The sequence below is a fragment of the Rutidosis leptorrhynchoides genome, chromosome 11, assembly GCF_046630445.1.
Source record: "Rutidosis leptorrhynchoides isolate AG116_Rl617_1_P2 chromosome 11, CSIRO_AGI_Rlap_v1, whole genome shotgun sequence".
NCBI lineage: Eukaryota > Viridiplantae > Streptophyta > Magnoliopsida > Asterales > Asteraceae > Rutidosis > Rutidosis leptorrhynchoides.
Genome location: NC_092343.1, coordinates 3,678,487 through 3,703,898, shown reverse-complemented (window position 1 = coordinate 3,703,898; position 25,412 = coordinate 3,678,487). Strand labels below are relative to the sequence as shown.

At 34.3% G+C, this 25,412-nt stretch overlaps 2 protein-coding genes across 4 annotated transcripts; both read right to left on the bottom strand.

The window, feature by feature from the left end:
- Positions 1-13,703: 13,703 nt before the first annotated feature.
- Positions 13,704-14,027, bottom strand: LOC139874229 (uncharacterized). Its single transcript, XM_071861682.1, has 2 exons — positions 13,889-14,027; positions 13,704-13,775 (listed from the first exon to the last, which is right to left on the bottom strand). The coding sequence occupies exons 1-2, from the start codon at positions 14,009-14,011 to the stop codon at positions 13,716-13,718; spliced, it is 183 nt and encodes a 60-aa protein (XP_071717783.1). The 5' UTR covers positions 14,012-14,027; the 3' UTR covers positions 13,704-13,715.
- Positions 14,028-16,134: 2,107 nt separating this feature from the next.
- On the bottom strand, positions 16,135-21,605 carry LOC139876509 (transcription factor TGA2.3-like). Of its 3 annotated transcripts, XM_071863836.1 has the most exons (12): positions 21,474-21,588; positions 21,154-21,264; positions 20,606-20,688; positions 20,414-20,481; positions 20,172-20,312; positions 19,982-20,059; positions 19,846-19,905; positions 19,334-19,411; positions 19,154-19,205; positions 18,766-19,037; positions 17,441-17,689; positions 16,135-16,578 (listed from the first exon to the last, which is right to left on the bottom strand). In XM_071863836.1, exons 2-12 carry the CDS (start codon positions 21,195-21,197, stop codon positions 16,432-16,434), a joined length of 1,272 nt encoding a protein of 423 aa, XP_071719937.1. In that variant the 5' UTR covers positions 21,198-21,264; positions 21,474-21,588; the 3' UTR covers positions 16,135-16,431. The 3 variants fall into 3 exon arrangements, with proteins under 3 accessions (XP_071719937.1, XP_071719936.1, XP_071719938.1); XM_071863835.1 differs by lacking the exon at positions 21,474-21,588 and having other exon boundaries at positions 21,154-21,458; XM_071863837.1 differs by lacking the exon at positions 21,154-21,264 and having other exon boundaries at positions 16,136-16,578; positions 21,474-21,605.
- Between the last annotated feature and the right edge of the window lie 3,807 nt (positions 21,606-25,412).

Here is a 25,412-nt window from a genome sequence, read left to right as displayed (position 1 = left end):
GGAATTGCTCTACCGAGGGTTTATCCAACCGAGCTCGTCGCCTTGGGGCGCACCTGTTTTATTCGTGAAGAAGAAGGACGGATCCTTCCGCATGTGTATCGACTACCGCGAACTCAACAAATTGACGATCAAGAATCGATATCCTCTTCCCCGAATTGACGATCTTTTTGATCAGCTGCAAGGATCAAGCGTTTACTCTAAGATCGATTTACGATCCGGTTATCACCAGTTGAGAGTAAAAGAGAGTGATGTGATGAAGACTGCGTGTGACACCGCTGATTTTTTTTTATTTTATATAAATACGTGGCGGAAGCATTAACGTTAATTAAACCATTAAAATAATATAAACATATCATGATTACATAACCAAAACAGTTGACAGCTAGCATTTAACTAATACATATGGTGTCACGTGACGTTTCAACAAAAGTTTAGTTTTATAGGAAAAGACACATCAGAGTTGGCTCCTGTCAAACATAACATCAGCATGCCCCGTCTTCTCCCCAAAAGCATCATCTCTACAAAAGCTAATAACCTGCAGGGAGGAGATGGAGGGGAATTAGCACGAAGCTAAGTGAGTACGACTAACCACAGGCAATAGTATACAGAATAGTTATACTAATCATGTCACAAAGAGCTAACACACAAACATCACCCAAGTGCCGTCTACAGAGACTCTGGCGGCTCGGCCAAACCATTAACCACCAGTTGATCGGGCTGGGGCTTACCAGAAGTTCCTCCACCACCGTATGTATATACATAATCCACACGCGACGGACGCGTCATTCACATATATATACACCACGGATGTCTAGGCTACCACAGAGGAACCCAACCCGCAGGTTGATCTCTCCTACCGAGGCTACCACACAATAGGGACGCACTGGGCTCCAGCAGACAAGCATCAACTAACATGCAGTCATCACAATAAACTAACTAACTGTATCAATAAGTACAACTAACTAGCATGGCAGTCATAATATAACATGCTACTCTATACTAAATTCCACAGTTAGTCCCACACACCGATTACCAGCAAATGAGAAGGTGTTCAGCTATCTAATCACTGAACCTTCTCTGTCTCCTTTTCTCCTGAGAAATACATATACACGAGTTAGTTTATGTCCATAAACACCAAATAACACAAATATAGAAATTTTGTCAGAAAATCTGTCCGCTAAAATTTTTCTCCTTAACACAAAACGGCTAGAAATCAACACTTACATCAAAATCTCAAAATACAAACGGACAGCATAACGGCTAGAAATCAACACTTAGTAAAAATTTCACTGTCTAAGACCATCGGTCGATCGTCAGAGACTATCGGCCGATCGTCTGAGACGACCCGACCCAATCCATAGGGACGAATACAATAACATATGATAACATTGCGAGGTACATGACCTCTATATGATACATTTTACAAACGTTGCATTTATTCTTAAAAGGCAAACTATCATTACATCAATATTTGACATTTTTGTCTAACATTTCATAATATCCAAATGACCTAATCTGTCATTTACTTATTAATATTTTCTATTGAACTCCAATGACTCGAATGCAACGTCTTTGTATCATGGCTTAAAAGGTCCCAAGTAGTATCCTTAACATGAGCTAATGCACAGCGGAAGACTTAATTCATACCTGAGAATAACATGCTTTAAAACGTCAACATAAAGTTGGTGAGATATATAGGTTTGATGCTAGCAGCGTTATAACAATGGAACACAAGATTTCATATATAAACATTTTAATAAAAATATTCTAAGTGGTTGAGCACTTGGTAACCATACTTAACATTTAATCACGTCGCATATTCCCTTTATTATGAAATCTTACTACACTGTACCAAGTGTAGTCACGAAACGAAGTACTGTGCAACCGTTGAATACTGGTCGTCCAGTCCGGTTGGGGTTGTCAGGCCCGATAGATCTATCAACAGGATTCGCGTTTACAATACCGCTGTAAATAATAGTTACCAAGCTACAGGGAAGTATGCCAGTGGTACAACTCAACGTAGAATATATTTTTCAGTTACTTGTGTCCATAACGTAAAACATAAAATACATGTATTCTCATCCCGAAATACTTAGAGTTTAAAAGTGGGACTATATACTCACTTTTGTCTTGAAGATATGTAATTTCGACTTGGTCTCCGATTGATATCACGAACCTATCCATATATAATATATCAATACTTTTTCTTTTTAAAACAATCGTCACATATATATATATACTTATAATACTTTTAATACTTTTAATAATTCCTTAGTCCGTAGTTAGCAGTCCGATGTTAGTAATTCAATTTTAATGGTTCATTTTTAGGTGTTTAATAAACCCCCAATGAAATCAATAAAACCCCCATCGTATATGTATTGGTCGAGATTAATCTTGACCCACGGTACCGGTGTTGTCAAATGACGTGTTGCGTACATAAAGTACCGGTGTTGTCAAATGACGTGTTGCGTACAATCATGGGATCTTATGATTAATCTTCTCGTATTGTTTACGGGTGATCCTGAACCATATAAAATTAAATTATGAGTACATATATATAAAATATCATGTTATTTTAGAAAGATGTGATTTATTTAATTTTTCTCCAATTATTTTCGTGGCTAAACTAGTCTTGGATATCCGATTTTGTTTTGGTCATAGTTTCTTCGTTACAACTCCGTTTTCGTTGGTTCAACTTGCCACTTCCTTGGATCGAGTCCCTCTTTAAGGATATGAACTGTAAATACCTTAGTTTGTATTCGAAATCACAGGTCAAAGGTCAAACTTTGGTGAAACTTATGAAGTTAATCATTTTCCATTATGTAAACAACCTTAAATGATTATTTTTCTAAAAATACTTATACTTTGAATTAAATCATGAAATTTTTATGTGTTAACATATTCATAAGAAATATCATTTTTCCAGAAAATAAACCTCCAATTCAAGGTTCAAAATAGTTTTTAATTATCCAACCCAAAACAGCCCCCGGTTGCACTCCGACGTCGTAAAAACAGTTTTTAAGGTGTTCTTTGAAAAACCAAGTTATACCTTGTTAAATTAGCATATATTTATGTTATATTACAGGTCTTGAAGTATTTTAAAAGTTAAGTTAGAAGGATCTATTTAGTTTGCAAACAAGTTTGAAAACATTCAAACTATGTTCTTGTTGTTAAAATTTTATACCACAAAATAAGATAGCTATATATATATGAATCGAATAAGGTTATGAACAAAGTTACTACCTCAAGTTACTTGGACAAGATTGCTGTAAAAGAGTAGTGAAAACTTAGAACTAAAAGGGTGATGGAATTGGATGAAAGATTGGAAGTAAACTTGTATAGTTGGAAGAATTTTTGAAGTGTTCTTGAAAGGATTTTCTTATGATGTTTAAATGTTGTTTTTGAAGCTAGTTCATGATGAAAATTTGCTGGAGTGTTTAAGGGATTTTTTTTCTTTCTTAAAAGAGTGTGTTTTAGTTAAAGGAAATGTGTAGTAAAATGAAAATGGAATGGAGTATAAATGGTGGTGTAAAAGGTGTATAAGTTTGTAATTTTGTGAAAAAATCTTTTAATCATGTGAAATTGTCATACTAGATAACAAAAGTAGTTACCTTATACATAAGGCATGAACAAGGGCTGGTTGGTGGTGATTTGATGTGTATATACCAATAGTAAATACGTATAGAAGCTAGGTATGATACGAGTACATATACTCTAGATATACGTATAGAAATCTTATGAAAAATGGAATGAGAATTCAAATATAGCTATCTTTTGTGAATATACTTATATTGTTTTATGTATTTAAGTCCTTAAAAGTGATTAAATACATTACATATATGATATATGTATAAACATTATATGTTATAAGTATTTATGTCAAATAACGTTACGTATGGTTATCGTTTTGAAAACTTAAGTTAGTAGTTTCAAAATATACTTATAACTTATTGTTATTAATACAAAATGAGATATTAAAACATCCATAAATCATGTTAAATATGTATATATACCTATATATACACAAACGTATAATTATCATATGTTATATAGTTCGTGATATCATCGGTCAAACTAGACGGTCAAACGTTGTGTAAAACTCTTTTCAAAAACATAAGTCTCAACAATTTGGATTGCTTATCATGTTGGTAAGGTTTAATTTATGTAAATATTAATCTTATAAGTGTAAAACGATCGAAAAAATCCGGGTCGTTACATCGTCACTACTCCATCGGCCGGTGGACTACACCATCGGTCGATCGTTAAATTTCCAACCGTTCGTCGAAGGACTTCCACCATCGGTCGATCGTCTAGTCCGTCGACCGATCGTCTCACTCCATCGGTCGATGGTCAGAGACCATCGGCCGAGGGTAGTTCATCTGCAGTAGCAGCTACCAAAGTGACGGGTTTCAACCAAATTCATCCAATTCTTGCTCTAGAGCTCGATTTTTACCTCAAAACTGACCAAATCTAAGACACTATACATCAAGAAACATAAACCCACAAGATTTGGACTCAAACAACATCAAATTCAACTCTTTTGACCCAAATTACCCACTTTGTAAAATCTATCACAAAAACCCAATTTTCTTGAAGATTAAAGCATGAAAAGCTATGAATCTTACCTTGTTAGAATCAGTAAATCACAAGGAACACGAAAATGTAAACGATTCGAGCTCTAGATCAAAGATTAGAATTAGGGTTTGATTGTAGGTGAAAGGGAGGGTACGGGAGTGTTTGGGATTTTTCTAGAAATGGGAAGAAGAACACAGCCCACTAGTCACTTAATTGGGTTTAATTCCCACACTGTGTGATACACGGGTATTTATCAGTTATCTGATATCTTTCGTACATCATTTGGCAACCCAAATGAAGTCCAAATTAGATAAACAAACCTGTTCTGTGACCCTTGTCACAAACTGGTCCTAACCACATCATTATTTAATAATAAATATTAAATAAAAATAAAAGCACATAGTAACTCAATACTAACTTAAGGGTACTTTAGTAATCTTACATCTAGGCCCAATTGAGGATGTTACACTGCGTTTAGAACCCGCTATGGTCATTACGAGTTTCTCGTGATGCCGTTCGAATTAACCAACGCACCAGCCGTGTTCATGGACCTCATGAATCGTGTCTGCAAGCCTTATCTGGATAAATTCGTTATCGTCTTCATAGATGATATCCTCATCTACTCCAAGAGCGAAGAAGAATATGAGCAACATCTTCGGTTAGTGCTTGAACTCTTGAGACGAGAGCAGCTTTATGCCAAATTCTCCAAGTGTGAATTTTGGCTGAAGGAAGTCCAATTTCTGGGTCATATTGTGAGTGATCAAGGTATCAAAGTTGACCCCTCCAAGATTGAAGCTATCAGCAAGTGGGAGACACCCACTACTCTGACTCACATCCGCCAATTTCTAGGTCTTGCCGGTTACTACAAAAGGTTTATTGAAGGTTTTTCGTTGATTGCGCGTCCTTTGACCGCACTGACTCACAAAGGGAAGAAGTTCATTTGGGAAAAAGAACACGAAGCAGCATTTCAAACCCTGAAGCAGAAGTTAACCACCGCACCTATCTTATCTCTTCCCGAAGGTAGTGACGACTTCGTTGTGTACTGCGATGCTTCGAAGAATGGTTTTGGTTGTGTATTGATGCAAAGAACGAAGGTCATTGCTTATGCACCTCGTCAGCTGAAGATTCATGAGCGAAACTACACTACTCACGATCTCGAACTTGGAGCCGTTGTCTTTGCTTTGAAGTTTTGGAGACACTGTCTTTATGGGACAAAGAGTACCATATTCACCGATCACAAAAGTCTCCAACACATCTTTGACCAGAAACACCTGAACATGAGACAACGACGATGGATTGAGACGATGAACCACTATAATTGTGAACTTCGTTACCATCCTGGTAAGGCCAATGTTGTAGCCGACGCTTTAAGTCGAAAGGAGAGAATGGTACCTCTTCGTGTCCGCGCCTTGAACGTCACCATTCATTCAAATCTCAATAGCCAGATCCGAGTAGCCCAAGAAGAGGCTCTCAAGAAGGAGAACATATCTCGTGAATACCTGAACATCCTGGTCTCTAAATTCGAGGTTAAGGAGTCTGGACTCCGATGTTATGCTGGAAGAATTTGGGTACCTCGTTATGGGGATTTACGAAGCCTTTTACTTGATGAAGCCCACAAGTAGAGATATTCGATTCATCCAGGAGCCGGAAAAATGTACCACGATCTTAAGGAACAGTATTGGTGGTCAAATCTTAAGAAGGATGTTGCAACTTATGTTGGAAGGTGTTTGACTTGCTCGAAGGTTAAGGCTGAGCATCATAGGCCATCTGGATTACTCCAACAACCAGAAATCCCACAATGGAAATGGGAAGCAATTACGATGGATTTCATCACGAAGCTACCAAAAACGGTGGACGGATACGATACAATCTGGGTTATCGTTGACCGTCTTACCAAATCTGCTCATTTCCTAGCAATGAAAGAAACAGATACAATGGAGAGACTTGCTCAACTGTACATCAAAGAAGTTGTATCCCGTCATGGTGTGCCCTTATCAATTATCTCCGATCGCGATCCCCGTTTTGCTTACAGATTCTGGCGTTCTTTGCAAGAAGCCTTGGGAACTCGTCTCGACATGAGCACCGCATATCACCCCCAGACCGACGGTCAGAGCGAACGAACGATTCAGACTTTGGAGGACATGTTGCGTGCCTGTGTTATTGACTTCGGAAAGTCTTGGGAAAGGCATCTGCCGCTAGCCGAATTCTCTTACAACAACAGTTATCACTCGAGTATTAAAGCCGCGCCTTTTGAAGCGTTGTATGGCCGCAAGTGCCGTTCTCCTATTTTTTGGGCCGAGTTAGGCGAAGTGCAAATCACCGGACCCGAGATAGTCCATGAAACGACGGAGAAGATTTCTCAGATACAGGCGAGACTTAAGACGGCCCGTGATCGCCAAAAGAGTTATGCTGATCTTAAACGTAAAGACTTCGAATTCAACGTGGGTGACCGTGTGATGTTGAAAGTCGCACCTTGGAAGGGTGTAATCCGCTTTGGAAAGCGCGGAAAGTTAAACCCGCGATATATTGGTCCTTTTGAAATTTTGGAACGTGTTGGACCCGTTGCTTATCGTCTGGATCTTCCGACTCAGTTGAGTGCTGTTCATCCAACCTTCCATGTATCAAATTTGAAGAAGTGCCTTGCTCCACCGGAACTTATCATACCATTGGAAGAACTTACGATTGATGACAAAATCCACTTCGTGGAAGAGCCTGTCGAAATTATGGACCGTGAGGTCAAAACCTTGAAACGCAATAAGATTCCAATTGTCCGAGTTTGATGGAATGCCAAGCGTGGACCTGAGTTTACCTGGGAACGAGAGGATCTAATGATACAGAAGTATCCTCACCTTTTCCCGAATCCATCACCATCAGCTTAAATTTCGTTACGAAATTTCCAATAACAGGTGGGTAATGTAACGACCCGACTTTTTCGACTTGCTTTTGTGCTTTGTATTTTAGCGAAACTGCGTATTTGTGCGTACTGTGTTACTTTATACTCTGGAAACTTGATATACGTGGTTTACTTCCATTTATATGTTAAAACGTGCCTTAGAGTACGTAGGATACTTAACTTGTTCAACGGAAGCCTTTATAACCGTTAGTGTTACTTAACGTTTCGAATAAACCGCGAACTGCGCTCACGTTTGACTTTTGTCGCAATCGGAATATTATGACTGTGAAATATTAATTATTATTTTATAATAATAATTACCTGGGTTTTTGAATGCTTAATTTTAATTAATTATTTACTAGATCACAATAGTTAGTCGTGTTAGACTTTCTACCTTATTGGACCTTAGCCCACCCTACACTAGCTAGTGGCCCAATTAATTAGCCCAAGTATTATTTACTAGTGACCCATAATAAATAAAATAAATGCCCATTTAATTAGATGAGTCATACTAGTATTTGGATAAGGATTATCCATAATGTTACATGGGATCCTAGCATAAGTACATACTTTAGACAACCACTAACCAAAAAGCAAAATGGTGTCTCCCCCCTCCCCCTTAGAAAATCACGGCCCTAGGGGCCTCCACCTCATCAATCCATGTCAAATTTTGCCTATAAATACTAGCCATATTCCTCTCATTTTACACATGCTCTCATTTGAATTTCACACACACTTACTCTCTTACTTCCTTTCTAGCAATTCTCACTTGTAAGTTTTTGATCTTTTTCTTCTTCTTTCCCTTTCTAATTCGTGTATCATCATCATTCTTAAAGATCAAGCTTTTTAGCTTTGATCTTGATTATATCTTGTTGATTCAAGCATGAATCCTTCAAGAACATGGAAGATTCAAGCTTTCTAGCTTTGAGTTTTCACCAACTTTGTAGATCTAGATTATTTTAGCTTTAATCATGTTGTTTTGTTAAAAAGATTCAAACTTTTGTTTGTTATCTTCATATATCTTAAAGATCCAAGCTTTATGCTTCAAGATCTTCAAGAACAACCAAGATGCAAGCTTTCTAGCTTGAATCTTCATATCTTGTTGTTGGATCTAAGTTTTCTAGCTTATGATCTTGTTGTTTTGTTATAAAAATCAAAACTTGTGTTTATGGTCTTCATGAAACTTAAAGATCCAAGCTTTATGCTTCAAGATCTTTAAGAACACTAAAGGTTCAAGCTTTCTAGCTTTGCGACCTTATAAATTGTGTGAATAGGATCCAAGCTCTCTAGCTTAGGGTTCCATCACCTCATTTGACTTAGATTGTGTTCATACTTGTTTGATTGATGTAAAGTTTGTAACTTTGTTTGTAAATAGGACTTGTAATTGTGTTAAGACTAAGGATATGTTGTAACCTTGGTTCATCATCCATCTAAGACTCTTAAATGAGTTGTGTTACCACTTGGTCTTAACATATTGTGTATTGATGGTAGAATCTTGGTCAAAAGTGATGCTAAACCATCAACGAGTTGTACACTTGAAGCTACAAGCATCAAGGATGAGAACCGTGATGAGCATCAAGCACCAAGAACCCCACCGGAGCACTTATCCACTGATTTTCGTATCTGATCAGGCCACCTGGGCTACTGGAAAGTTGATTTTCAGTTAGTTCGGTTCGAGTAGATGATTTTCCGTTTAGGCCTCGTCCTAATCCGAGTTACAGTTTAGGATTTATGGCCCTCCGAGAGTCACTACACCCTATTAACGTTGTGCTGAAATTTCTGACCTACTCGCACTTAAACCGTCGCCACGGTCAAACGAAGACGAGTTAGGTTCTGAAAATTGATCAGCTGTTAGGGAACTCATATACGGAGCCATAGCCACTGACTATGCTTCTTTTAGATTTACGCAGAGGTCGCAGCAGCTGACCGAAGTCAGCCTATTGTTTCGATCTCTATTCTTGTCGAACTTACTTAGCTTTTATGATGATGAATGATGATGATGATGACACTTAAACTTATTTTATGCACTATTAGAATTTATAAAGACAACCTACTGACCTAGTAACCCTTGATTTAGGTTGACGACCTTTCAGACCGACTTACTACTTGCGTACTTTCATTACCGACTATACCACTTTTATCACTGTGAGTTATAGCATCCCTTTTTACTTATACTATTTTTGGGACTGAGAATACATGCGTTTTTTACGTTTTACATACTAGGCACGAGTACTTAAACTTTATATGTGTTTGGGTTATACAACGGCATAAACATTCCCCTTAGCACGGTAACGTTTAGTCATTGGTTTTTGAACCGGTGAACGCGAATCTTAGATATGGATCCATAGGGTTTGACATCCCCACTCGGGCTAGTCGCGCTAGCATTTAACGGGTGTTTAATACTTCGTGAACATACGCACTCGCCAAGTGTACTTTCAGGGGGTTATAAACGTTAAGTCTAGTTACCGGGTGCCCACGGTTATACATATACTTTTCATACTGTTTTGTTACACTGAAATCTCGTGGCCTACCTTACGTTACTGTTACAACTTAAACTATATCTCACCAACATTCGTGTTGACTTTTAAGCGTGTATTTCTTAGGTGCCTAGAGGTTTCTTGCTTCCGCTGTTAGATTTGTTGTCTTACTGTTAAGGACCTGCTATATTAGTTATCCGCTGCATTACTAGAGATGTCTCATTCATGGAACTTTTCTGTTGCATTCGTAGTTTATGTTAATTTTAAACAATGGCCTTGTAACGACCTTAGGGTCAAATAATTATGTTTATGCTCCTATTCGTAGGATGCGCGCTATCTTTTGTAAAACGTTATCTTTTTATGAATGCAAATCGGTTTTCAAACAGCATATAGTGTTTGACCATGTAATGATCATGTTGATTGATGATCCGTACACGATGGTTTTGTACGGGGCGTCACAAGTGTATTCTCTTGAAGATGTTGCTACGAAAGCGGAACCGGAAGCGGAAGCTTGTGAATTATCCATTATGGGATAAGTAAGTAGAGATTAAAGAGTAATTATAGTGTGATTAGAGAATATTTAGTGATTTAGAAATAAATATGAGAATGTTTGTTGGTGCATTTTCAACCAAAACATTACCATGTATTTATAATGGACTTTGTAGGGTTAAAATGGTATATAAAAAAAAAAACTGCAGAAAAATTCCAAAAAAAAAACGGTCACTTTTTTGAAAAACTGGATCGGATCCCAAACCGGATCGGATTGGATCCGGTATTTATTCGGAAAAAATCCGATTTTCCTAAGAATCTGGATCCGGTTGGAACCGGATCGGATCTCGGATCCGGATCCGGTTTTGAGTCGGATCGGTTTTGGGTGTGTCCGGTTCCGGATCGGGTCTTCGGATCGGATCTGGATCCGATTTTTTTTTGTATCTCTAGCAGTTGAGGGCGAGTTATGCAACTGTGAGAGATGAACGTGTGGGTGGTTTAGTCTCTACTGGGTGATCATGGACTACTATTAAAAAAAAATATATATATATATATATATATATATATATATATATATATATATATATATATATATATATATATATATATATATATATATATATATATATATATATATATATATATATATATGGTTTATCGGTAGAATTGTTATGTGGATTCTTTGTTTAGTATATCTGTTTTTGCTGGTAGTTGGGCAAGAATTGGTCTTATGTCAATTTTTGTACAATTGTAATTTTCTAATGATTTGCTTTTTTGTAAATTAAAAATATGATTTTACATCTATATACAACTTCAATTTTAACTATTCCCTTAATATAAGAATTTGAATACGTGTAACCTTAATTATGAGATCGAGTTTCTTTTGACAATGTTCCTTTCATTTTTATTGAAGTATGATTTTTGTAGTGCTTTTCAATGGACTTAACACTAGTCTCCTTTAAACTTTTGCATTAAGTTCTCAAAAGGTGCCAGATTAAAGCCCATGTGATCCATTTTACAAAAATCATGATGTTTGATTGAGCAACATAATTGTAATAAATAGGAAACTTTGAGACACAATATGACATATTTTCGAGCCATTTTTGTTATTCCTTTTATAAGTTAATGTCAGTTCACAATCCATTTTTGTTATTCGTTTGATACGTTACTGTCAGTTCACAATCCAATTGATATTCGTAATCAAAGGTTGTTGTACTCGTGTCTCTAAGAATAAGTGTTTCCACATATGACAGAAACATGACCTTTCATGTAGGTCGATCGTGTAGAATCGACAAAGCTAAAAGTATACATCACAACTGGACCACTGGTTTCTTGCAAAGAAACAACCATCAACTTTTAACGTATAATATGTAGTGATTGAATTCTAATGGATTGTCTTTTAAGCATCGACGAAAAGATGGCATCATCTCACCCTATCAAGTTATAATTTTCATAGTTTATAATGAAAATGGACATCATATCCCAATGATATTAAGGTTCAAATCTACGGTTATAAATGCACGCCACAAGCATACAAGTTCTGGATACATGTTATAAGCATACAAGTAGTTGTGCGCTAACGCCAAGAAGCATTGTATCTTTAGACTAAATATGACGATTCTCACCAAATTGGTCAAAAAAGTTGGAACACATCCAAAGTGCTCAAGTGCATTCAAAATTTCAAAAATAGATATCAACAATCATAAAGATGCAAGCTTCTAGCAAAAACCAAGAAATTACATGAAAGGGGTTGCAAAGTTTACAACTTGATTATAGCATTTATTTTGGATAGTCAAAAACTATTTAATTTATAAATTATAAATACTCACAAAAAGTTATGACTTTTCTATTGCTGCTGCTTCATGGCTTGGTTGTAATCCTGATCTACATCCCAAATTTCATAAATACTCGGTACTAATCATGTACGAGTAATATTTTTTAGAATTTGGAAACACGCATAAAAGACCAGACAAAAAATTGAATAAGAACAAGGATTAAACCAGCCAAAATGAAGTGAGGAGTGAGGACCATCACAAGCCACCAAAAAAAGTAACCATCTTTCAATGATCCTAAATTTATATATTATATATTATATATTATACATAATAATTTATACTTATATTTATTAAAGAAGCCATGTGAGCTGTGAGCCACATGACATGATCAACAAATGCTGAAAACAACATCACATTAACATAAAACAACTCTTTAAAGCCCCTTCCACTCTCTTTTGTTACCTCAAGAGTTCAAATTCATCTTCTTTCTTTATCTACAAGTACAAGATAAAAAGGCCTGATATATGTGTCGAAAGTCATACCATATTAAGGGCTAGAATAAACTTAACCCTTATGTTCATTATTATCACTTATTGTCTTTTTAGAACTTTTATGTATAGTGTATGTATTGATCCGCCTGGCACATTAAACATGATCCTATGGGATTACTTAAATTTAATCATATATTCATAATCATCACATGTTTTTCTACAATTTTATGTGAAGTGCTTCGATCCTACTGGCGCATTAAGTTAAGCTCTCAGCAATAATGCTTAAAAAATATCAAAATCAATTTTAAGATCCATATAAATCTGTCCTTTCCTCTTTATCCACTATGGGCCATTACTATTGCTATAGAATTTAATATAGAAAGATAGCAGTGTTTCCTGGTAAAGTTAACCTATCTGTCCATTTAAAAGCATAAAACTGAAATAAATAAGGAAGTAAATTACAGGTGTGTTAGATGTACATTTTAAAGGTGATCAAGCAGATATCATATAACCATAATCACTATCAGATAACCAACTGTATCAATATACATTGTTAGAGAGCAGCGTTCGGTTGTGCTTATACTATTTAAAATTGTAATAATAAGAGTTTTATGTGTTTTGAGTATTAAAATTCTAATAAAAAAATATTTAAATCCACGTAGTTTATAGTACTGGTAAATAAGCTGCAAGAGCATGATGGATATGTAAACGTCACAACCTAGCAAACTGCTTATTATTCCCAAAGATGAACAATTTGATGCACACTGATACATAGTGATATGCTTTTATTATAAAATCAGAGTGTGATATAATCCAAAGCTAAAAACACGTAAATCAGCTTTAATCCACCTACATTCTTCATTTTCGCATTTTCAATGACTAACAAATAACTCTATATAATATATTTTGAATACTCTTTAAAAATTTTGCCGTCTATGTCGGTTACACAAATTTTAACAAGCCATTAGCATTATATAAATAAATAATCACCATATAACCTGACCTGCTTATCAGTTCATCCTGATGCTGAGTTCCTTGTTAGAATAGCTTCACGGTCCATTCGCCTACGTTCTCTCTGTAATAATAAAATATCAGTGTCAACACTGTATCTGCATATATAAATAGATATAACACAACAACTTATATGAAAATATAAGAACATAATTAACAGAACGACAATAGCTATACCCTTTGCTCCCAATACGGGTGAAAGCACACAAAATCATAGACTGGGGTGATAGTCGACACTAAAACAACATTGATTCCGGTAAATAGCAAAAGTGCTGCCATCGGTCGGGTTTTGTGTGGCATCTTTCCGTGTTAAAGATTAACCCTGCAAAAATATTTCCAAAATTTCAAATTTTGGCCATTAAACAAAGAACACGAATTTACTGTAAGCTGAAAACCATCAATACATAATCATATATAGTTGATTAGTTCCCTAAATAAATAATCAAATACAAATCATTGTTATAGCTCACTGATTAAGTTAATCATTGCATGTAGCTACTCTGATCATTGGAAAATATATAGAGATTAGAAGGCTTACTTGTTAACATTGACTAAAACCCTAATAACTATTGGTGAGATATAAAATTCAGAATAAACCCTAAAAAAAGTTAAGGCCCGGAGATTATAAATACTAATCAGAGGACTTACTGATCGAAGCTGAGTTATTATTAGGGCTTGGTATCTTCTGATTTTAATTGCGAGTGAAAACAAAGATCGAGTGGTTGTTATTGTGAGATTTTGACAGTTCATGAAATTAGGGTTCGAAGAAATGAAAAGGGGATGATGAATATTGGTGTGACGCCGGGTTCGGATGGACCCGGTTTGTAATTGATTAGAAAATGGTTTCATTGAGTAAAACATAGTTGTGATGATTCTCACACACACTTTTTTGATCCTCACATACCAATTTAAAGAAATGGAGTATTATTAGAAGAGTAAAAGATTAAAATAGATGTGTGAGGATCAAAAAATGGTATGTTAGAATCATCCCCAAAACATATAGTAGAAAAAAAAAATGGCCTTTCAAAAAAAAAAAAAAAAAAAAACGTTCAGAAACTCCTAATAAAAATTCACCAGATTATTTTTCATTAATTCGATAAACTAATAAGTTAAGAATATATCTTTTTTTTTCTAAATCATTCAGAATGCAATCAAGAATTTAGGAATATGTATCATCCTGTCATGAAAATTACATACAATGTATAGACAATTTTGTTGAACAGTATAGTCAAATATGGATGATATATATTTTAATATTCAAATATTGTACAGTGATAATTATGTAGTATATATATGTGTGTTTGGTGCAGAGATAAGAGTGCAGAGATACAATTCTTAATATAATTCTCACATATACTTCTTTCATATTCTCTCTTTTCTTTAATTAGTATTCTATAGCCAAAAATCAGACCACTAAAGGTAGTTATAAGCCTACTGAATTATAACACGTTATCAGCACGAAGTGTTCCGTATAATCAAGGTTTATCTAAGCAAGCACGAGCCACTAATCAAGAAAATGTCAAACTTATCAAAGCTTGAGTTTGATGCCCTAGACGTATCGAGAACAAAGTACACTTCATGGGTCATGGATGTAGAAATAAATCTTGGATCATTGGGTATTCTAGAAAGAAAAAAAAAACACGTTGAGAAACTCCTAATAAAAATTCACCAGATTATTTTTCATTAATTCGATAAACTAATAAGAATATATCTTTTTTTTCTTTTTTTTTTTTTTTTCTAAATCATTCAGAATGCTATCAATCAAGAATTTAGGAATATGTATCACCCAACATTATGCTTACATGTCATCATGTTATGCATTGCCTAAAATTCTTTCATTTAAATCATGTTCTAAGAAGTAAAAATCTAAAGTTCATTTGTTTCTAGTAGTTGTTTTGTTGAAGCAACATTTTGATCATTTGAGCATAAATATCAATTAAAGAACTCTATTTAGAATGTTCTGTTTCAAGACTCACATATAAATAGTTAAATACCCTAAGAAGTTTATGTTTTGTATATGGAATTTTATAACGACACCACTTGACATGCATAAATATTAATATATTAATATATTGTACATACCTGTTGACTTTTTGATGACGCATATTCAATTTTACATCATATTTATACATGTAACGACAACCTAAAGGTTATCATTAGAAAAATCATTTATATATGTACTCGTTTTAGTTTTATTTGGTACATAAAACTCGATCGGAACGAGAACTCGACATACTATTTAGCGTTATTGTTTACTTAACGCAAACCACAATACTCCAACATGAAACCAAGCATATTTAACATGTTTTACACTTCATGTTAGCGTTAAAACTCGAAACCTGCAAGTCTGCAACTATTATGTTTGGAAATTAACTGAATTATCCACCAACCTGATACTTGGATACAATGTAGCATTAAACATCCAAACATAATAAAAAAAGGCTTTTCTGTCAACAAACTAATTGATATACTGATATCTCTTAAAGTACATAAACTCACAATCTAAAGTCTATGGACAACAACATCAATGACGTTAACAGTTTCTTTCATAATCGCAATACAATCCATTTTTATTATCTTGCTACTCCTACTTGACACTATGACATTATTGATGTCACCTAATTTTAACATCCACACTGTAACTTAAAGTTACAAAAGCAACTGTACATATATGAGATTACATTCTCTAAGCATGCTTGTACAACAAGTGTCTTCATGCGTTACTCTTGTGGGCGAGCAAGCCAAAGAGTGCTAAGGGCCCGAAGGCGAGAGAAGTAGTCATTGATTGCTAGCAGAGCACGTGCCGATTGTCGGGTTGTAAGTATCGTATGCATTTGTTGCAATGTCTTTTCCCTCAAGTGATCAGCCTGGAATTATTGCAAGAAAGGTAATGTAATTAGGGAGATTGACTTTTGAGATCAACATGACTAAAGTAGTAAACTTTGACTTTTTAGGTCAACATGCTACAAATTTCAATTTTTGAGGTTAATAAAACTAATGTATAGAGTAGTTATATAATCATGGATATTGACATATACTAGTGTTGCTGATTATAATAAAAAAAAAAATTCTCTGTTAATTTATTCCACCAACTATCTTATAATTTCTACTATCTTTAAAACTATTCAACCATTATCTTTAAATTAGCCTCAACGCAAGAAAATGTCTTATTTACCCTAAACTCATTTACAGATTTCCAGTTAATAAAAACTATTCCCTATTAACAGTCGAATACTATACTTCCTCCATCTCAAAATAACAGTCCTATTTTGACTTTTGAAAGTATTTTTATTTCAATGTTAACTTTAAATATTTTTGTTTGCGCTATAAAATACTTAACAAAATTTATACCAATCAACACACATTTAATTTTCATTTCATTCATATAAATTTCATTAAATATTATACAACACAAACAAAAATATCTTAAGTAAAAATTGAAAATAAAGACTTTTAAAAGTCAAAATAGGACATGTATTTTGGGTCGGGGGAGTATACAAGTATATGTATACAAATTCTCTTTATTATATTACAAAAAAATAATAATGAATTAATACTTCCTACAATATACATATTACATATAACAATTAATATATTCCATTAGCACCTGGAGCACCACAATCGCCTACCATCGTTACTTCTATCGCCTCATTGCGAGGGTATTTATAGAGTTAAATATAAGCAACAACGTGACTTAATAATGAATCAAGTATTGGAAAGATGATCTACCTGGCGAAGAAAATTTTCGAGTGAGCCCAGCTTCCCCATGGCCATAGCCATTTGACCCATGTAATTGGCCATACCCGATGAGCCAGCGGGGACCACGGGTGCATCACTGGCTAAAGTCTCAGCCAATGATTGTTGCAATGCATCCATTCCTTGTGATAAAGCTTCTTCTGCCTGCAGTGACGTTTGCTGTAAATGATCGATGCTTGCCAACTGTTGTTCCGTTAGCGGCTCCAAGTGACTCACCAGAAGCTGCATTGCATCCACATTAATATCTAATTAGGAATACTAATCGACAGCACATTAAATTCTGTACTTCTCATGTAATATGTAGAGATATACTAAATAGTAAACAGAAAAAAATCATGCTTATAAATGTGTAGAAGTATTACTATCAACAAAGATTAGGAATGAGTACACAGTTAAAAATCGTAAAGATTATAAGAATCTATGGTTGAGGATGTACATAGTGGAATATTTTCAACCCACTACATGAAAATAGGCCAATGTAGGTTGTATTTAGTGGAATATAAATAAAAGGGTAAAATATAACAAATTAGCTAAAACTGTAACGGGTTTAAGTTCACCTAATGCGTATTCAAGTGCTTACAATGTTTTAAAATTGTCTCCTAATCTGGTTTAAGTGCACTTCGCATGGATTAAAAATGAGCTCAAAATAGGGTTTTAATTTTGTTTCACATCATATCAAACTTCATTATAATCCATATCAATCAAACACTATACATTATTACACTATCTATATAAAATGATACTAAATAACTGACTGTTATTACACTATACTCAAGTTCGTGTGTTTCATGTTCCTTCTCGTTATCAAGTAGCGGACATCTTTACCAAGGGACTCCCGCTAGTGTTATTTAATGACTTTCGAGACACTCTCAACGTCCGCCCACCTCCCGTTTCGAGTGCGGGGGAGTATTAGTCAACGGATATATTTGTTATATTTAGTATTTATCTTCACTGTTATTTAGCAAATATTGTTATTATGATAGGCATATATTTTCCTAGTTTAGCTGATTGTTTGTTAGGTTACTTGGAGAGAAAGATGTTCTCCTGTATATGTACCACACTCGTGGCTTTTGTAAAACACACAGAAAATTACGATTCAATAATACAGTTCACGATTCATTATCTTATAGACAGTTACAACATCAACGTGCACAATTATTCTGTAAAAGTTAATTATATGTAATATAATACTGTTTTTATCCTTAATAATCCCTTAATTGCTATCAGGTGAAAGTTAATGTGCACTTCATGATAAAAGGTAATGAAAACGAGGTCAGAAACAACACTATTGAACTTGCCTTGAGTAGTTCAGATGAACGAAAACCACCAATCCACATAAAACATCGTTCTGCAGGTGATGTCCACATTCCATAAATGATATGAAACACATCAGCTTTCGCTGCAGTCCTTTTTAGTCTAAAAATGTCATTAAAATGTGATGCAGCAGTTTCGACTAACGAACGAAGTTCACCGTCACTTTTATGTGCAGTAACTGCTGTTCTGAGCTCAGTTATATGTTTGCTTTGCTCTTCTAACCACCGTGAATATTCTGCTACGAACGCCAACGAACCTGTTAAATGATTAACAAAACAACCCGTAGTAAATAATATTAACCTTCATTCAAATTCGTTGATATTAAAACAAACCCAAAGTATGTATCATATAGTATACGGGGGTTAAACGTACCATTCCCGCCATTTGGTTGAGACTGGTCACCTGAGTTTGAAATTACAACACCCTACAAAAATCACAACAAAGTTGTGAAGTTTATAACCTGTTAAAATATATGGAAATGGCATAAACTAACTCGTATCTACACACACACACACACACACACACACACACACATGTATCTAAAAGGTAAACCTGCTTTCGAGCGCGCTGGACCTCCTGCTCTAGTTGTGTGAGTTTCAACCGACTGTTTTCCAATTGTTGCACATATGCCTATACAAATAAAATGAAAAACAGTTGAACTTAAATCTCGGTACTTTTAGGTCCAACCATGTTGGTACCATAAAAACTATTACAGATTAAATAGACCATCAGATGAAACAAAAGGGCAGAATGTGTGATGGTTCAACAACTGTCTGGGTCAAAATATAATAACTTTTTGTACGGACGAAATAGGACGGGTCAGACTGGACCAACCCACAAACACTACTTATTAGCCTTCTAGTTAGATTTCACTCATTGCGAATACATGCTGGAAAACGGTTGACTTATTTGACTCACTTTCAAATCAGTTTACGGTCTTCAAATTTCCCCAATTGACTGGTTAGAGTGAAAAGTGTAACCTAAATTAACACTGCCACAAATGTGCCACTGCTGACATCTTTATAGACCACCATCTCTACAAATAACTTACAAATATTTGTTACCTTTTTCCTAAGCCGGCTCTTTCTAGCCGCTTCACGATTCTGCGCAAGTCGTCGTAATGTCTAAAAATTAAGTGAAAATAGGTCAGAATTATTTTTATATAAATTAATCAAACATCTTCAGCTACTTTTTAGTTACCTTTTGTTCTGGGAATTTTTCTCTATGTCTATCACCAGAACCGGAAGCGATAAAAGGATCAGATGGATCCATATCGTACTGCAAACGAGATATAAGCATACAAATCAAAACTTAAATTCCATAGGTTACTTTATATACAAAAAGAAAACTAATGCTCAATAATTTACAAACACGACATATTTGTTTTTACATTTTGAATCCTGTCATCAGCGTCCATCTCATTGGAAGTATCTGTATGCGGGCTTCCATTAGCCATATTAGAGTCTAACCAAGCCTCACGGTTACCACCGGAATTAGAAACTTGATTTGATCTATTTTGTCCTTGTAACATCTAAAATCCAAAAAGTGGCAGTTAATATCAAGTTGTAATTGTAATAACACATACCAAAATTTAACATAAAATGGATTAAAATGGTCGGTGTAATTTTATACCTTCTCATATATACCAAACTGAAGATCAGAATGCGCAGCTTGGTTGGTCAAAGATGTAGAGTTGTACACTGAACATCAAAAACAGTAAACCATTGTAAGTAGGGTAGCTAAAATGGGATGGATGGGTAACGGGTCAAAGCAGGTACGGGTCATATTTGATAAAACTATAAACTCTATTAAAATCAGAATCACCTCCTGCACGAAATTCAAGGGACTGCTCAGGCGCCCCAAAATTCAAAACTCGGGAGGATTGACTAGTGTTCCCTTCTGTGCCACTAATTCATAATAAATAATTAGAACTATATAATCGTTAAATCGGTTGACCACTTATCTAAGCAGTCAACAACTTGTTACAGGCTTCTTTAGATGTGATCATTTCAACACTAACTAATCAAAAAGTCACAACCTTTATGATTTCTACCAAAATATCAAGGCATAAACTCACATCCAAACATATCCTTAAGTAAACAAACTACTTTGATTGTAAAGCACCAATTCCATCCATCCAACCATATGTATTTCATTTCATAGAATACACGGACTTGAACCGAAAAAAATTAACAAAAAGTAACAAATTGAATCAACCACATAGATAAAGACTCGAAGTATAGGACATCAAACTAGTAAAGTAAACTTTTTCAACTTTCAATATTTGGGTTTCATTTCAAAGATTCTTTAATATCACCAAAAATTGGAACTTTCTGTAATTCTACAAATATATACTTCAAATAAGAGATTACTTTGAACTGGAGATGGGTGGTATCTGAGTAACAAAGCTAGGCATCGATTCACCAACACTTCTATTATCTTTTCCACCAACTTTGAAGCTTTAGCTACCAATAAATCATCATCTTGATGTACCAATAAAATTATAAATATTCCCCCAAATATTTAGAACACAAACAAATAACAAAAACCCAACTCCAAACACACCATAAACACAAAAAAGATTCAATCTTTATGCAATAAAGAGCATAACCCACATAAAAAAACCTATCTTGATCCATAAAATACAAAAAAGATACAAACTTTACTTCAAATTTGGATTCATGAACATTACCTCAATCACCAGCTTAAAAAGGAAGACATAATTAGAAGCTTTGAATAAGGAAAAAAAATGGATCTTGTTGACTTTTGGGGGTCTTCTTGCTATTTAAACCAAGCAGACTTTTTTGTTTACGGCAAACAGATATGTATATATGTACTTATGTCATTGTGTATATGTGTGCGAGTGTGTATGAAAATTGAGCAGTCCCCACTTGCATATTTTTAGAATTAATAATTAATTAATATTTTTTTAATAAATTATGATTGTTTTGTCATCATTCGTCACACCCACCAATATTTTGATTTATTTTTTTATACTATATATTAGCATTTCTTCGGAGTTCGGTCTGTAAAACGGACATGTAAATTTTATTTTTTATTTTTTTTTAGAAAGGCAAGCATATTATTAAAATAAACGAACTCACGAGATCACGCACAAACACCCAAACAAACAAAACTTGAACAAACCTTAAAACATTGGAACAAAACTAAGAAATCCTCGAACACCTAGCCTAACTACCGAAGATCCAAACGAATAACCATACACGAAAAACACAAACATACACGACCCCGAAACGAAAAACTGACACGACTATAAATGAAGACTACGGTTCCGATCCCGAGGATGAGTAGGATGAGCCGGATGAGCAACATGAACAACAATCAACTTCATCATCATCCTCCTCCGAATCTTTCATCACATCATCGATTAAATACCTTTCATATCACCGCTGTTTATCCCGACGTCTACTACGCTTCAGATTTTTTCTACCCCAGACATATTTAATGAAATGACTGTTAATTAATGGGTGAATTTTTCTGTCTTTACAACGAAAACGAGCTACCGCGTTAGATATATAACTTCAGCCGAATTATCCACGATATTAGTGGGCTTACTAATACCAGACTGTGACGATCGCTCCAAATTCATATGGACGAACACGTCATTCATCGATTTCATTGCGAGGTATTTGACCTCTATATGATATGTTTTGTAAACATTGCATTCTTTTGAAAAGGCACACTATAAATGAATATTTAAATCAAAGGTTTTCGACATTGGATGATTTCTACATATAGACAATCACCGTAAATAATAGTTTACAATAGTACTTCCATTGACAATGCAGTCAAAATAAGATACACGGTGATGATTTGGTGAATGCAACGTTTCCTTGATAAACATGTCATGTAAGACTCCATGCACATAGTTTGTCTAACATATAAGCAAACAGCGGAAGACTCCTAGGGAACCTGAGAATAAACATGCTAACAAATGTCAACACAAAGGTTGGTGAGTTCATAGTTTTAATGTTTTGCATAATCTGTACATAAAGATGGATCACAAGATTTCAGTTGTTTCATCCAGAAACGTTTATCAAAATATTCTACAAGATTGAGCACCCTGGTAACTAAACTTTAACGTTATAATAAGTACCCCTGTTTTAACATACATGCAACCAACATGTACAATACACGCAATCCAACGTGTACTAAACTCAAATAGCATACGTCCGTTTTATAGTTCAGGCTAGGGTCTCTATACCTGGAACAGACGGGGATGTCAAGCCCTATGGATCCATATATAACTACTCGCGCCCACCAGTTCTTATAACCGGCAGTTACTAGTTACCAAAGCTAAGGGATTTTTGGTTCAAACTCGGTGTAGAATTTAGTATGTACTTGTATCCATTGTGTTTAAAATAAAGTGCATGTATTCTCAGCCCAAAAATATAGATTGCAAAAGCAATTAAAAAGGGAGCAAATGAAACTCACGCATATAAATATTGTATATCGGTTAATAAAGCATTTGCATGTATTCTCAGCCCAAAAATGTAGAGAGTAAAAGGGATCTTATGAAACTCACCTTAGCAGCACATAAGGTCATTCACCAAAATGAAACTCGGATTACCAAATAACCGTAGATCTCAACCAATATTGAGATTTAATATTGTAGGAAATTACGTAGACGCAACAGAGATGATAAACACTAGGTTTGATTCACAAATATACCCCCGAATATTACCCATAACCTCTTTGACAATAACCCATAATTTTCTTAGCTCTAGCTTGCTCGAAAACCCGTTTCGAAATCATTTGGACATCCCTCCGTCGTGATATTATATATATATTATTATTTTTGTATCGTAAAAATAATAATACTAATACTATTAATAATAAGATTAATAATAATAATCTTAATATTAATAATAATAATAATTATTATTATTATTATTATTATTATTATAATAATTATAAATAATAAATTAAATAAATAACATAAGTAATACGGAGTAATATAAAGTGTGAGAAAACTGAACCAGAATCGTGCAATTTATAGAACTTTTTCTAAAAAAGCACCCCATGCGATCGCATGGCTCTCTGATCCAGCTCACAAACTTTTGTTTTCTTGTTTGTCGACATATTATTTAAATATATATAATATATTTAATTTATATAATTAATTATATATTATATTAAATTCATGTGCATAGTTGACCTGTAATTTTCGTTCCGATGACTCGTACGTTGTTACTCAACTTATGTCCCGGTTTCGGTTTCTCAAATGCATTTTTGTACACTTAGAAAACTTGCATTTTACGTTTCGTGACACGTACCTTTGTCAAAATATAGCCTTAAATTATCCATAAACTATATCACTCAAAGTATATCTTAATCTTTCAAGTGTTTTGGTCATTTACTTCTATAAATCATTGTCTCGTTATTTATTAATATAATAGTATTTATCAAACGTTTTATAACCAAGTTAATATCTATTCTCAATATTTTTAAACACGTTTTAAAATATACGTCGCAAGTTATTCATACAATTAATATTCCAACTTATCATATATATTCAAATAAATATTTAAACCAATAAGTTTAATGTACGGTATTAAACAATTAATACATTGTTACGTTTTTGAGTTATAGTATATATATATATATATATATATATATATATATATATATATATATATATATATATGTATCTATATACATATAATTGTTCGCGAATTGTCAAGAACAACCGAAAGGTATTTGAATATATGAAAGTAGTTCAAAAATTTTGAGATTCAGTTTACAGACTTTGCTTATCGTGTCGGAAATGTTAATCATACAAAGATTAAGTTTAAATTTAGTCAGAAATTTCCGGGTCATCACAGTACTTACCCGTTAAAGAAATTTCGTCCCGAAATTTGAGTGAGGTCGTCATGACTAACAATAAAAATATTTTCATGCCGTATATGAGTCGATAAATAAAGTTTTATCACTGTTTGAATAATATGGATAAAACAATCCAATTACTCGAAGCGTATGAGAGAAGTTATCATAATAGAGTGAAATAGAGATTCGTCTTATCTTTTGACGTAGTAACGATTGGTTTCCGAAATTTAAGGAATAGAAAATCTTCATAATAAGATTTGATTCTTCGAAATTTAAGGAAATTATGATTTCCTTTGATTAAATGCGTAATCTGCCTCGATTGTTATGTCTGATATTTTGCTATAAATTAACTACTTCCGTTTCATTATTTTCACCACTCCTACATCTTCTTCCTCATTTCATACTTCAAAAGATTGTGAAATGCTTCTTCCAGTTCTGATTCTTGATATACTTTTAACTTTCATATCTGTCATTCTTCTTTTTCATCTACCACCAAAAGAAGTTATTTTCTTCTACTATTACCTTGGGGTTATAGTGTTTTTCATTCTCTCGTGTCTTTATATTGCTATACGCATTGATATACACGGTTTGTAATTTCGGGGTTGTTATCGGACTTTATATTCTCCATTATATTTCAGAGCTTCATGCTTTTGTTTTCTCTTCCCGACCTTAAGTCAAGCGGATAATGGTTCAGAATTCGTAGGTATGAAGTTTCAGATGAACATAACTAATGTTCTAAGAAAGAAATGGTAATAGCACAATCTGACTTGTCAAATTACCAGAA